Consider the following 14,460-nt stretch of genomic DNA (forward strand, 5'->3'; position numbering starts at 1 on the left):
TGGTCCTTGGAGTGAAAGAATCCTCCGAGGTTATACTTTCAGTCGACACCTTTGAAAAGTAGCTGACAATACTACTGCTATTTCCTTTGTTGCCATCTTCTGCAACGTAGATGTACCCATACAGCTCTTTAACATCGCAAGGCAGTCAGCTGTAGCGATGCTATTTGAAAAATATACCATGCGAGACAGACCTTCCAGATCCACGACAACAAATACGACAAGAATTGATCATTGCATTCGTCCTCGTCCGATATCTATGGCATTCATCATTTATGACCCCCAGCCAACAGTCACGCCCCAACACCCATCTGCTTCCGCAGATCCAGGTACTTGGAGGCATAATCATTCGCCAGCACCGGATCCCCAGTAAGATGCATGACTGTGGCCTTCTTGGCCATCATCTCCGTCTGGCCCTTGATATCCTCGATCTCCTCGTACTGATCATACGCACAGTCGATATACCCAAGCGCGCGATTAATATACTCCTTTCTCGCAGGCGTGCCATCCCTCCCCCTGCAGTCTCCACAGCTCTCCCGCCATCCCCATGTTCGCATCCACGAGCAGCGAGTACGCGCGCGCAATGAGCGCGCAGTCCTCGCTCTCCAGGATCTGGGGCATAATGCTCTCAACCAGCTCGCCGGTTGCGTCGAATTCCCTCAGACTCAGGAGGACGGTGGAGAGCGTGCAGATGGCTTCCCACAGGTCGAAAAGAATCTTGGAGTGGTGGGCGATGCTGGCGGCTCGCATTGCGAGAGAGAAGCCGCGTTGCGGCTGGCCGCAGCGCGAGAGGACGCTCGCTTTCAGGCAGAGGATTTTCACCTGTGAGTGCACGTCGAAGTTCTCGGGGTGCATGGATTGGGCGGCTTGTTCGATCATGCGCAAGGCGCGGCCGTAGTCGCCCTGTCGGATTGTGAATTCGATGGAGTAGAATGCGAGGAGGAGGCGCATGTCGAAGTCGAGGAGTTGGATGGCTTGCAGTTGGGAGAGGATGTGTTCCACGGCGACTTTGTCATCTCTGGGAGGGGTTAGATTGCGGATAAAAACCATGAGCGAGTAATACTCACCGGCAAATCTGTCGTCGTAGCTGTAATAGCCCGGAGTAATATGTCCAGGCATTGTTGTATTGGAAGGCCCGCAGTCTTTCGGGCTCGATTTTGTTCATGCGAGCAGATGCTTCCTTGTAGCTGCCCTTTTGTGCCAGCTGTGCGTCATATCAGCATCTATAGCATCCAATGGAGAAGACTGGACTTACAATTTGGCAGTTCCGAAAGGTGATCTTGATAAAGTCGTCATACGGATGATTCTCCTTGTAGCACTCGCGGAAGACCTCCGTGCCCAACCAGGAGAGGTGGGTGGCCCCTGTCATATAGTCAGTTTTGCAACCAATTTTGCTCGTGGGGAAACCAACCTAAGCGGGCATACAGGGCGCTTTGGAGTAACATGTACCCGCCTGTTGGATTTGTAAGACCCTTGGTGACGTTGATGTGAGAGGCGCGCGCAAAGGACTCGGTAATAGACGCAAGACTCTCTCCCTGCTGCATCTCCAGCTTGGCCTCGCTCAACACCGTGGTACTCATGAGCGACCACATCTCCGTCTCCTTCGACTTGGCCTTGAGGAAGGCAAGACCCTCCTTCTCGTTACCCAGCATACCACTATTCTGGACTTCGCGCATCTGCTCCGGAAAGGCTTTACCGAAATGGTACAGCCAGCTCAGGCAGAAATTCAGACAGTTCATGTCGTGGGACTCGCGGGCAATCGCTACGGCCTCTTGCACGGCTGAGATCGCTTCGCTGAAACATTCAAAGTCCGCTTGGATGATGGCGAGATTCAGGAGCGCGAATTGGTATGCACTGCGGTCAAAGTTGCTGTGCATGGTATAGTCGAAATATCGGTGGAGATTGTCAAAGGCGGATGTATAGTCGCCGGCTTTCCAGGCGTCCAGATATCTGGACCATATCAGCGATTGATATGTTTTGCCACAAGGGAGGAACTTACTCCATATAGTACGTCAGGACTGGTACAGACGACTCCGAGGTTATGATACGCTTCAGGCGAGCTCGCATCTCGTCCGGGACTCTGCCTCCCATTTCTGGGGCTATCAGTTATCTGATCCTCACCCCATGGAGGGCAACATACTTTGCAGTTCCCCGATTTGAAATTCCACCAATCGCTCCGCGTCCTTGGCGCTGACCATGCCCTCCTCATCCTCGTCGTCTTCAATATTGCCATAGACCACCCGAGAGAGGTAGCTGTTCATATCCACGCCAGCACCAAGCAGATTCGCATCCACCGGAGCTTGAGAATTTGACGGATTCCTCCTCGCCCACATATGGTAGGTCGGCAGCCGGTACCTCACAAAAGCAGTCCACAGCTTCACCGCATCACAAAACTGCAACCGCGTATACTCCAGATAGGCGCGGCGCACAAACGCGCCCAAAGGCGAGCTGCGCGAAAGACGCATGCGGTCCGTCTCAGGAGCAAGTCCATCATCTCTCTCCTGAAGCAATTGCTCCCGCGTCTTGGTTAGCAGCGCGGGCAGCGCATCGCTGAAGAAGGTCTCCAGTGCATCGCACGAATTGATGGACCAGATCTTCTTCAGGAACAGATCCCACAGCGTGCGGCCTGGCACTGAGGATTCATGGCCTGACAGGAACTCCTCGAGCTCGGCGATGGTCGGTAGGTAGTGCTTCGTCCACTGCTTATCGGCTGCATCGAGCGGGAAGATGCCCGCGGTCAGGAACGACAGAACATGGATGGCGGAGGTGTTGGGTACGTCGCCGTCGGTGTAGACTGTTATCAGGCACAGCAGAGAGACCCTCCACGGAGTCAGATAACGCGTCATGTTGACATTTTGTTAGTTGGTGTGTCTGAGTACCAACGAGTGTGTCAATAATGAGAGAGTCAAGGGCGCGTGGTGGAACAACAGATAGCTGCCTCAGGCACACCCGGCGGGACGGGGAAAAAAAGTTGCCCGATGACGATGATTCACTTTCCACTCTACACTTCATAATGGCAGACGCTCTCACCACCACTGACCTCCAAGGCGCCCTGCCTCTCGTCGCTCGGGGCAAGGTGCGCGATCTATATGAGGTCGACGACAAGACCCTGCTCTTCGTCGCAACAGACCGCATCTCCGCATACGACGTGATCATGGAGAATGTACGCTCTCATTGATCACTAGCTCCCCTTTCTTCCCACGCATCCAATGCTAATTGAGCTTCAGGGTATCCCGAACAAAGGCGTCCTCCTCACCCTCTGCACCCGAACCTGGTTCCAGGTCCTGACCGAAGCGATTCCGTCGCTGCGCACACACTTCCTCACCCTCGACCTCCCGCCCCAGATCCCCGCGCCGCTGCGTCCCGTGCTGCAGAACCGGAGCATGCAGGTGCGCAAATTGCGCATCCTGCCCATTGAGGCCATTGTTCGTGGTTACATTACTGGTTCGGCGTGGAAGGAATACCAGAAGTCTGGCACCGTGCATGGGATTCAGGTTCCTGCTGGGTTGAAGGAGAGCGAGGCTTTCCCCGACGGCCCGATCTATACGCCGAGCACGAAGGCGGAGCTGGGAGAGCATGATGAGAATATCCATCCGGATCAGGGTATGTGGTATTACTTGTTTATAATTCATGGAGATAGACTAACATTTATACACAGCGGTTGCGATTGTCGGAGAACAATACGCATCGACCATTGCGTCGCTGGCAGTGACGTTGTACAAGGCCGCACACACCTACGCCCTCGAGCGCGGGGTCATCATCGCCGACACCAAGTTCGAGTTCGGCGTCGACGAGGAGACCAACGAGGTCGTGCTGGCCGACGAAGTCCTGACCCCGGACTCCTCCCGGTTCTGGCCGAAGGACTCCTATGAGGTCGGGCGTGGCCAGCAGAGCTTCGATAAACAATTCTTGCGCGACTGGCTGGTGCAGGAGGGACTGAAGGGGAAGGAGGGTGTGCGGATGACTGAGGAGATTGCCAAGAAGACGGCAGAGAAGTATAGGGAGGCGTGGGAGATGATCACTGGGGGTAATTAGGGCTGTGAGGTTGTATATTCTTTTTCATGCTTTACGAAATAAACAAATGGCATGTCCAATGTTGTTACATTCTCAAAAGGTAGATAATACACATCAACTCCAAGTAAATATCACTAATCCCACTCCGACTTGAGTCCCTTCAGCCCCTTCGCCTTCCCACCGGTGTTTTTTTGCTGGCCATGGGACTCAGCAGGCTTCTCGTCAGACCCTGTCCAGCCCGTCCGGACACCTTCATCCACCGGCAAAGCATGATCGCCACAGATGCGGCGCTCCTCGTCCGCCTCCGCCTCGCTCATCCCATTCGTCGCCCAGATCTTGTGAATGCGCAGATCATACGGCCCCTCGACCCGGTCCGTCAGCCCGATTCCAATACTCTTGATCCGCTGCCGCAGGAGAGAAGTCTGGGGCTCAACCACGTAGCCAAAATTTGTGCGTACAAACGAGCTGAAGGGCAGCAGAACAGTCTCCCAGCCCGGTGAGCCAGCGGTGGTCGTGCTGGCCGACGAAGAAATCACGGTCGATTCGGGAGGCACGTCGGAAAGAGCAGAGGGGATCCCGTGCGGATATAACTCTTGATTGAGCTCGGGCGAGTCTGACGTTTGGGTGTGGGTGGCTTGTTGGCGCAGAGGCGATGCGCCCTGCACGCGGTGGTGCCGAGTGTAGAGTCTGTGCTGGTGGATGTCGGTCTCGATGACGGAGTCGGTCTGTACGTTCACGGTGTATCGCCGGCCGTCGGACTTGATGCGCAAGGCGAGGTAGGTGTAGGGGTCGACGTCCCAGAAGAGACGGCCGAAAAGCCAGAACCCACGGTCTTTGTTGCGGAATGCGGCGTATCCTGTGTGCCCCGAGCCGATCAGTCTCTATCAATGCAAGCCATCAAATTCACATACCGGTCCGTTCAACTGTCCAGTTCGCGGGGAGTTTTGTGGAAATGCTGCCGTGGAAGCGCGCATGGGCGGGTGTGCTGGATGAGGAGGGATCGGCCGGCTCGTAGTCGAGGCTGGCGGTGCTGAAGCCTCCTACAGCGCGATCGGCCATTGTCTTGCAGCCGTCAATGGTCTCTTTATCCTCGAAGTTGAGCAGGACATATGGCTTGGTCGGTACGTGAAGGGTCTCGGTGTTCCAAGCTGGACCGGGAAATGGTCTGTTAGCAGCACGCGCAGCATGGGGGAGGCGGAAAAGGACGCTACCTATTCTCCCCAGACGACTGAGTTCTTCTGCGCTTCGTTTAAAGAAGCCCTGTCCGGCCGACAGGCACCGTGCTGTTGGGATCATGGCTGGGATGGTGATGGGAAAAGAGGGAAAGGGAAGATAGATGTTCGGATTGAGTGGCGCGAGATAAGGCGATCAGATCAGATAAGCAGAGTGTTTACTTACGATGCAAGTATAACTAACCAAGTGGAACTCTTCTTGTGCCCTACATCGATGTACAATAATGCTCATCCTTCCTGATTACATGGTCCGACCTCTACTGGCCGATTCCAGAGCCTTGATCTATCTGTTGCCTGAACGCACTATCAAGTGTGTTGCGCACATCCAACGTCATGTCGGCGACTCTCTGGATCGTGGTTGACTCACCCGCGTCCCTTTCCGGGAACGCAGGAACCATATACGCTTCTATCTCCTGTCCGTGGAACCGAGGCCCCTATTCCAGCGAGTATGGGCTGCGCCTCTCCCAGCCGCAGCCCAACGTGATGCCCCGACCAGGCATCCGCTGGACTCGACTTTCTTGGCCATGCCTTTAAACTCATCTGGGTCCTCGGGACTGTTATCAAGCGCTACACATTGAGCCAACGGCCCTAAGCCGACAGGGCATCCCCAGATGAAGCCATGGTTGGCCGCGAGACTCCCACCCCTTAGGGCCTAGAAGCCCACCAAAAGGCTTAGCACTTGCAAGGCCAGGCTACTAGTATCCCCGTGGATGATGTCCCCGTCACTATTCCCTTTTCTTGGGCCGGGGCCATATATGCCATATATGCCAGCTTGGTGGCTTCATCGTGTCTGCACGCTTCATCCTCTCGCTTGTCTATACACTTGCTATATACTTCATCCCCGTCGCTCTTTTTCTTGAATATTACACACAATATAACTCGCTCGAGTGCTTGAAGATGACCTCCCAGACAGTATTTCCCAGCTCTGAGCCCTGGTACTCCCGACGGGGGGATCGGGTGAACGAGGAACCTTCAGCGAAGAACGCCCAGGGCTTGTTCCCTCCTGATGCCTGCATCTTTGTTGGCAAGTAAGTCTTACCATCCCCAGTTGTTTCACCTCTGCTGACCGACTTCAATAGTCTTTCAACCAAACTAAGCGCCGAGGAGCAGAGCGACTACTTATCGCGCGCGTTCTGGAAAATCGGCCCTTGCTATGTCAAGATCAAACAAGACAAGAAGAAAGGGCTTCCTGGGGCCTTCGTGCAGTTTGAGGTAAAAATTTATTTTTCCTGCCTCTTCAAATTACCTTGCTACTGACTCGACTTCTGGAACAGTATGTGGAACATGCCGCAACGGCACTGCAATGGGATGAGTTGCTTAAACTGGATGGCCGCTGGCTACGGATTGAGAGGGCAAAAGGAAGACGTAAGTACGCTTGCACATTCAATACTGTTGATAAATACTGATATATGGCTTTCAGGAACGGCATGTCTTGGATTCCGCTCCGGGGAGTCTATCTCTAACGCTGAGGTTGATAACGCACTGAATGGACGTGGCCCTGTGGAGCTCTACACTCTTGAACGCTACCAGTCTGGACCTTACAGCTGGTGCACAGTCTGCAGAGTTACTTTTGCCTATGTGGATGATTGCAGGGACGCTATCAGGGTGTGTCTCTTTGACCCAATTTCCCCAAGCCATGCCAACTAATATAACATGTGTAGCATTTCCAAAAGGACGAGACATACTACATGGTTCTTCTCGACATCGACGGCAACCCACGCGCGAAACAGTCAAATAAATCTGCTCAGGATCTGAAGAAAAAGAACTGGGCGCCTCCTCCTCCCTTTCCTCCTGGTCTTTCTGGGAACAAACCACCCCGATTCAACAACAACCGACCCTACCGCAACGGGCCCAACAATCCAAGAGGCTACAATGGCCCTCCACCACCAATCTACAACGAAAACATGCCTCCGGGAGGCCCATACCCTCCTTATGGTCCACCGCTGCATCCTCAAATGTACCCCGGGATGCCGTTGTATCCCCCCAACGTGCCTCCTCCGATGCATCCCCCAGTCTCCTACCCGGCAGTCTATCCTCCAGCCAGTGGCTGCGGGCCTGCTTCTCCATACTATTACTACCCGCCGCCAGGCCCCATGTACAATCCCGGTCCGCCTATTGCATCGTCACTGCCGGATATGAACGGCGGTGCTATGATTGTCAACAGTCAGCCTATGCCCGTCAGCATGCCACCACCTCCTTATTGTGACCCCTATGCACCTGACATGGGATATCCGCCATACCCTCCACCATATACGATGCCTGGCCCAGCAGATGGATACTACATGCTTGCCATGAGCCCTGAGGGGTATGGCCCGAGCATGGAGTACCGTTTTGCACCGTCCGGCAACAACGACACAAGCTCTGAGAAGACCAATGGAGGAACTCCGCCTGAAGCATCGGAGAAGGATACCGAGAAAGACAAGACCGACGAACCAGAGGTTGATATATACAATCTCCCACCAGAGAAAGCGCCCCGCCTCATTAAAACGCACAACTCGGACTCGAACTCGAACTCGGACTCCTCGGACGCAGAGGAACAGAAACAAGAACAGGAAGAGAAAGAAGACCGACCCTCCCGGCGCGAAAAAAGGCCCAAGAAATTCACCGTCCTCGACACCGTCGTCGAAGAAACAGAATGCCTCCCCCACTCGTCCTCGGAATCAGAAGTCTCCCACTCCCCATCCTTCTCCTTCTCGCCCTCGCCCCCGCTGAACGAATCCCGCAACCATTCCAGCGAGCCTACCTCCTCGCCAGACCCCACAAACCCCCATCTGCAGCGCAAGGGCCTGGCGAGCAAGTACCAGCCCGCGAGCGGGATCACCGTTGAGGAGTACGTGCGCAACGAGGCGAAGACGAAGGCTGCCTGGGCGGATCTGAGTGAGGAGCTTATTGCGCAAGTGATTGGGGAGTTGGAGGAGGAGAGGGTGGATGATAAGAAGGTCGCGCAGTCGCTTATTACTGCTTCTGCGGGTACTTCGAGGAGTTGTTCGTTGACGAGGACTGCATCGTCGAAGTCGATATAGTTTCTTGTTTTTTTTGTCTTTCCTTTTGGTCCGTTTATTAAACGTTGAGGATGTGCTCTATTTCTTTATTTCCTTTTGTTTTTTGTGGATCCAAAAGTTTGTTTTGACTTTTTTTTTTTCTATATGAAACCTGGTTGAATTGAGTTTGTGTCCTTGGATGTGTTTCTTTCCTTCTGTTTCCTTTACAGTTTGATCTGGTCTGTTGTCTCTTGTACCAACCAAAAATGAATGAAATGTTTTGTTTTTCCAAGTTTGCTCAGGAAATATTACCTATGCTATGATTACTGTACTATAAGTGGACAACCCTAGAGTTACCAGAACTCCGTTCAAAATAAATCACCACCGCTCAAGTAAACTTAATATAACCCAATCCAATTGAACTAAACGCCTAGATATGAATAGACGTAATGAATGAGTAGACCGGTAGAATAATACCTAAGATATATGTACAGGGGGATGCGCTTGTTGATGCTGGATGCCGTCCGTGAAAAGAAAAGAAACCAAACAAACCAAAAACCCGAATGCCCGTGTCCCAAGTGCAAAAGGGACGCTGAAGAGGAAATGAAGTAGCAGCGGAAGACCAGACGAAAACAAGAAAAGCAGAATGAATGAAGAAACCTGGCCATGCGAGGGTGTGACGATGTATCCTCCATTCATGCAGGGTTATCATGATCGACATGTAGACGAGTATAAGATGTGTGATCCAGGTGGCAGGTATATGGGAGGAGGAAGTGGAAGTGGTGGATCGGGGGATGTGAATGTATGTTGGTGATAGGCGGGGGAGGAGGATGTATTGGGTAGAGGAGGATGTATAGAGCAGTCAATGGTACGTGCTCAATCATAAGGATACGCAGGATCAAGTCCTAACGCGCCTTGCATCAAAGTAGCTCAGATTGACAGCAGTGTCATTCACACCCACGAAAGGAGCCGCATCTTCCAGTAGTTCCCAGGGACGGATGGGATACGGCCCGACTACTCGACCACGATGTTGAAGACGGAGTCGATTTGCCACGCAGTTGTTGCTCTCGGACAGCCCATTGGGTAACATTGCCGCAGCACCAGCAGCAGGCTGTTGTTGGGCCGCGGAAGATCCAATGGCGGGCGATGGAGCTGGAGTTGACCCCGAGGCTGCAGGGGATGGCATCGAAGCAGGCTGCTGTTGCTGCGAAGCACCAGATGGCCAAGACTCGCCCATTGGGCCGAGCAGATACAAGAAGCGGGAGTCGGTTTGTGATTGGGCGAAAGGGGGGGCACTTTTCCTTCAGGTACCGGGCACATTGATGGCGCACTTCATTGGGAAACACATCAATTAGGGAGGCGGCAACGTCCAGGGCGTGAGTTTGGAGCAGGATCTCTGGGCACGGATGATATTCCTCAGAAGGATTGGGGCGGTGAAAATAATCGGCCGTGGGGTAGAGGCGTAGCACATCACCCGGAAGACGCGACAGCGCGATGCAGATGATTGAAATCAACAGTCGGGTCTGCTCATGCGAAGCACCGGTCTTCACTGCCAGAGAGGACTGGTTGAATGAGGTGCGGTGAATGACAACCATCCTGAGCAAAGCAGAGAACCAGAAGGCGAGCGTTCGCTCAAAATTTGTGCGCGATTGACCAGCCGTCACATCGATCTTCCTGTCCGTATTCTGCATGACAATGATCTTATGCAGGAGCAAGTCCATCCTCTCCACAAGCACAGAAGCCACCGACGGCGTACCCGAGTCGGGGATGCTGCTTGAAAGTTCCTCGATGATGGTGAGGTACAGCTTTGCCGTCTCCAATGATCCAGATGGAGGATCGTGCATCGACTCTTCTGATAGTGGAATGGCGAAAAATTCTTTCTCGGCGCGTTCGCGGATCTGACGCACGGCATCTGGGCTCATTAGCGCAACGAGATCCACCCAGTGAAGTCTCTGCGCCCTCGAGTCTGCCACGGCAGTTTTGAACATCGCGTCCACGATGCTGTCGCGATCCTCATTCCGAGAGTCGGTGTGGAAGAGGATCTGCAGCTTCAGCTGACAAAATGGAAGCGAGAAATCATCGGCCATGGTGGTCAGCTTTTCGACCTCTGCAGTGACAGAGCCCGGCTGCGAAGGGAGGCCAAGAAGAAGACCTAGCGCCTTTTGAAGGACACCCATGGCTGCCGGGTATTGATTGACGAGTTTCTGCATGCAGTTTTGAGCTATAGAGTCGGAATTGCGCACTAGCAGGTCGCGTAGTAACGCCACAATGGAGTTTTCCAGTTCACTTTTCTCTGGGCCACTGCCATTGAGTGATGCTGCGGCATCAGAGACAATTCCCAGAGCTTCCTCAGCATTCTTCGAAAGGAACTCCTGCTGCGCTAATTGAAAGCGGTAGGAAACCAGATCCAAGTACCGTTCACCACCGTCGGAGACCACGAGAAGGAATCGTACAAGATCCGCGGGCAGATCTGCCACATTAGGAATTGACGCTGCCGCCGATTCGGATTGCATGAGCCGTTTCACAAGAAGCAAAAATGCACGGATGGTGACACAGCCGACGCCGATAAGTGGTGGAAGAATGCGAAGTAACGTGAGCCGATCAGGGGACTTCAAATGACCGCAGACCCAGCGAGTCAGGATACTATCGAAGTGCTTTGGTTGGAACGACCTCAGCTGTGCTAGATACCGGCAAGTGTCATTCGCCGACAGCTTTGAATACTCGACAACAGACTCGAGATGATTTGTGAGAGTGCTGAAAACCGTGTCCAGGGTGGGCTCGTCCATGATGTTTCCAGACATGAGGAGCTGATCCAACTTCTCCCGCAACAAGGGGTCCGCATCACCGAATGTGTCGGCGATATGGTCTGAGACTGGGGAGGATGCAGCTATGCCCGACTTATTCTCCATGCGCGAGAGATCTTGGCGGAGAATTGCGACAGTGTTGAGCTCACTGGGTATCCGGAGCCCAAGTTCGATAAGCGAGAACACTAGATCAAGACTCGGCACGCTGAACCTCTTCATAGCGGCGTAGGCGTCAACTAGTCTTCGGTATAGATCTGGGGCGGCGCCTATCACGCTGAGTGAATCGAAGTGATAATATGTTGTGTCTGCCACTGATGCAAGAACGGTGCTGTCGTCACAGGCTGAGGCACATTTCAGCACATCTGCGAGCATGGAAAGATCACCAAACATCTCCAGGATATTGCGGACACCGTAGAACTCGGCAGGAGTCAAGGCAGAGACCGCCACCTTCAGGTCGCTAGGGAATGCGGATTGAGTGATTGATTCGCTAGCATCACGGGTGTGCCCAACGACGCCACGTCGTAGCCACTGGCCAACTTCAGCTTTAACCGCCCAACTTAAATTCGTTGGGAGCGGAGATGGCGATATGTCTGTTTGCATGTGGGTATCGTCAAAGATGCCCGGAAGACGTTGACTGATGTTCTCTTTGACTTTTTCAATGGTGGCAGCCTCGTCTGAGATAGAAAGCCCCGTGCGCGCCAAAAGAGTACTGCGTAAATTGGCAACGTGCTCTGGAAGACGGCTGACGGGAAGTTGTGATATGAGACCGATGTCGGCAGGTAAGTTTTGCTCTTCCCCTAGGTCTCTTGTAATACCCCTGGCCGTTAACCACTGCAGGTATCGCCCAACCGAGAATGTTTGGGACCTGACAAGCTCCGAGATGGCATGGTAGATATTGTCCAGATTCAGTTTCTTGTCATTCCGGGCACGTGTGAGGAACGTAAGCACATGCCCGTCCACGTCGACCCCGGCCGCTTTCCATTTTCGTAATAGGCGAACACCGACATAAACCCGGCAAACACCGTGGCGAAAGGGAGTGGCGAGCCACTCCAGTAATTTGGAAACCAGAGCGGCTTTATCGTCCATGGATTCGAGACAGGCAGAAGAGATGGAGGAAAGGTCGTGTGCGGTGCGTATAGAGTCAAGGAGGCGGATGACTGATTGATGAGGAGAGCGTTGTGAGGCCTGGCGAGACTGCCGAGGACGCTGCACCCGGGTATTTCGTTCTGCAAGACATTGGAAAAAGGCGCGGTTCGCTTTTTGGGAGAAGTCGAGGCATGATGCGATATGATGTTTGTACACGTCCCACGAATTTGGGAGTATGACAGATGAAGGATGTTCGTGAACAAGCTTCTTGACAAAGCGAGAGAGTCGGTCGATGAGAGGCTGTAATGTTTCCAGTTTGGCTTCCGTAGCCTGGCGGAGTTTCTCAAGCAAAATCTCGGCCAACCGGCGACCCCGTCGGCGATATCGCATGAGGCTCTCCCAGTAAATGCCAAGCATCAAGAGCCAGATAGGAATGGTATTAAGCGATGCTGATTCAAAGGACGACAGAAACCACTCCAGGAAATGATCATGGTCAAGTAAGTTCTCAAAGAATAGACGGGCAGTCAAGCCGACCCTGTCACTGCGTTAGCTTTTCCTTCTCATTCCGTAAAAACCATTGACAGAAAACGTACGCGTAGGTCATCTTGGCCTTCCAGTCCGAAGTTTTCGCAGCGCTGAGCACGCCCTCGACGAACTGCTGTACGTTCGTGGTCCAGTCTCGCACCCATTTCGCCTCTAACCCGACTGCCAAGGCACCGCTCGTGCCTTTCCGCTTAAAGGCCCGTATTTCATTGGCACCAACGCACTTTGCCAGCCAAACTGCTCGTGCCGCAGGAATCCACTTACCCAAGCATTGGTCAAGCAGAACCTTGCCTCGGATACCGTGGGGAATGGTTCGGCTCAGTCTGCGCAGGGGCACAGAGGGGTTGGCTAGATCCCGGAGCCAGGTCTCCCGCTTATTGTCCGTGAGGGTGACCCGGGGCGGCGGTTTGAATGTTGATGGCGCATGGACGGCGTTGTGATTCTGTCGTTTTTCAAGAGTAGCGGTGAACACAGACGAAAGGACATGTAGTCCAGCGCGATGCTTCAATTGCGAAAATAGCGCCGGGCGAGCGGTATTGGATTCATTCTGCGAAACCTGTGTACGGTCGTAGTAGCCTTGTTTTGCAGTTTGTTCGTTTAGCAGGTCTTCCGGGTGGTTTCCGGTCCACGGCACGAAATCGGCGATTTCTAGGGCGAGGGTCAGCAATCATGTCTCTCAGTTACCAAAGACCGAAATCCTCACTCTCTCCCTTGAGAACTGGGGCTACCGAAGGCACCTCAATGTGGTACGGGGTCGTTTGCACATCCTTGACGGGCGAACTTTCCCGAGACCTGGAATCGCGGTTCGCCGAGCGTTCCGCCAGGGCGGTTTTCCACGGCTGAACAGGCAATGGAGGCGGCGATGCCGCACCATTGCCACGGTTCTCGCCTCCAGGCAATTCTGCGATGACTGCCTGGAACGACCACAGCGGCCGGCCGCGCCACGAGACTGGAGGTGGTCGTGAATTCCCACTGCCCGGGGTACTCCTCGCCTCCGCCCCTGCAGCGGCTCCATCCATGACGCCCGTGTTTCCCGGCATCTCCAATCTGGGGCGTTTGGCGACCGGTTCTCCTTGCGACTCGAGACCATCGGCTAAGTCGACGACGGCCGAGGATCGGCCCGACATCTGCGAGGGTTGCGACTTGTCCGGGGAGTCATATTGCCCCTGGCCCTGGCCTAGGTCCCCGCGCCCGGAGCCTCCCTGATTGAAGGCCCGGAGCGGATGGCCCCATGGCTGCTGGCCGGTGGAGGAATGAGGGATCATGATAGGGACATGATTGTTGATAGCGAGGGATTCATTCGGTTGGGTAGGGGAGGGTGGATTGGATGGTAAGGTCTCACGGAGGAGGAATGGCCATGGACGTGACTGCGAGGCTGGGAATCGAGAGAAATGTCGAGTGAAGGCACACCTCCAGGGTGAGAGTGAGTCGGTTGCACAAGTCGTAATCTTGGGGCAAGGTGTTTATCGGTCAGTGATAACGTAAGGCTCCGTGCTGCTCCGTGTGATCCGCGGCATTTGGGAATGTGGAGGAAGGGCGAGTGGTTCCATAGTCCGGTAACTGCTTGATCGAATCATCCACGAATAATAGGATGTGTTATTTACTCTACGTAGGTAGTACTGCCGGACCTCGTCGTCGTGCCTGACATAGTAGTGGTCTTGATGTTTTGCCACATCGAGTATCTCGACCCGAGGCCTGTGCTTACTTCTCGGCTATCCCTGAGACGACAGGGTTCGCGAGTAATCATGGAGTTAGTGTGAAAAAAGCAGTACACTAAGGCTAAATTATTTGCCCATAATCATA

At 53.8% G+C, this 14,460-nt stretch overlaps 5 protein-coding genes across 5 annotated transcripts; 2 read left to right on the top strand and 3 right to left on the bottom strand.

Annotated features, from left to right (window-relative positions):
- Positions 1–290: 290 nt before the first annotated feature.
- On the bottom strand, positions 291–2,843 carry N7474_005370 (putative anaphase-promoting complex subunit Apc5; the record flags this gene model as incomplete). Its single annotated transcript, XM_057196785.1, has 7 exons — positions 291–437; positions 484–1,015; positions 1,065–1,201; positions 1,253–1,359; positions 1,409–1,947; positions 1,997–2,090; positions 2,138–2,843. The coding sequence occupies 7 exons, from the start codon at positions 2,841–2,843 to the stop codon at positions 291–293; spliced, it is 2,262 nt and encodes a 753-aa protein (XP_057054181.1).
- Positions 2,844–3,010: 167 nt separating this feature from the next.
- On the top strand, positions 3,011–4,032 carry N7474_005371 (phosphoribosylaminoimidazolesuccinocarboxamide synthase; the record flags this gene model as incomplete). The annotated part of the gene is made up of 3 exons (XM_057196786.1): positions 3,011–3,160; positions 3,225–3,600; positions 3,656–4,032. 3 exons carry the CDS (start codon positions 3,011–3,013, stop codon positions 4,030–4,032), a joined length of 903 nt encoding a protein of 300 aa, XP_057054182.1.
- Positions 4,033–4,145: 113 nt separating this feature from the next.
- Positions 4,146–5,307, bottom strand: N7474_005372 (CIA30 family protein; the record flags this gene model as incomplete). Its single annotated transcript, XM_057196787.1, has 2 exons — positions 4,146–4,867; positions 4,923–5,307. 2 exons carry the CDS (start codon positions 5,305–5,307, stop codon positions 4,146–4,148), a joined length of 1,107 nt encoding a protein of 368 aa, XP_057054183.1.
- Positions 5,308–6,140: 833 nt separating this feature from the next.
- On the top strand, positions 6,141–8,266 carry N7474_005373 (uncharacterized protein; the record flags this gene model as incomplete). Its single annotated transcript, XM_057196788.1, has 5 exons — positions 6,141–6,271; positions 6,323–6,455; positions 6,518–6,608; positions 6,664–6,848; positions 6,905–8,266. The coding sequence occupies 5 exons, from the start codon at positions 6,141–6,143 to the stop codon at positions 8,264–8,266; spliced, it is 1,902 nt and encodes a 633-aa protein (XP_057054184.1).
- An 856-nt stretch (positions 8,267–9,122) lies between these two features.
- On the bottom strand, positions 9,123–13,922 carry N7474_005374 (mediator of RNA polymerase II transcription subunit 12; the record flags this gene model as incomplete). Its single annotated transcript, XM_057196789.1, has 4 exons — positions 9,123–9,452; positions 9,478–12,649; positions 12,708–13,305; positions 13,361–13,922. The coding sequence occupies 4 exons, from the start codon at positions 13,920–13,922 to the stop codon at positions 9,123–9,125; spliced, it is 4,662 nt and encodes a 1,553-aa protein (XP_057054185.1).
- Between the last annotated feature and the right edge of the window lie 538 nt (positions 13,923–14,460).

This window comes from Penicillium riverlandense, assembly GCF_028828495.1.
Source record: "Penicillium riverlandense strain IBT 135883 chromosome Unknown utg000003l_segment0_segment0, whole genome shotgun sequence".
In the NCBI taxonomy this organism is placed as follows: domain Eukaryota; kingdom Fungi; phylum Ascomycota; class Eurotiomycetes; order Eurotiales; family Aspergillaceae; genus Penicillium; species Penicillium riverlandense.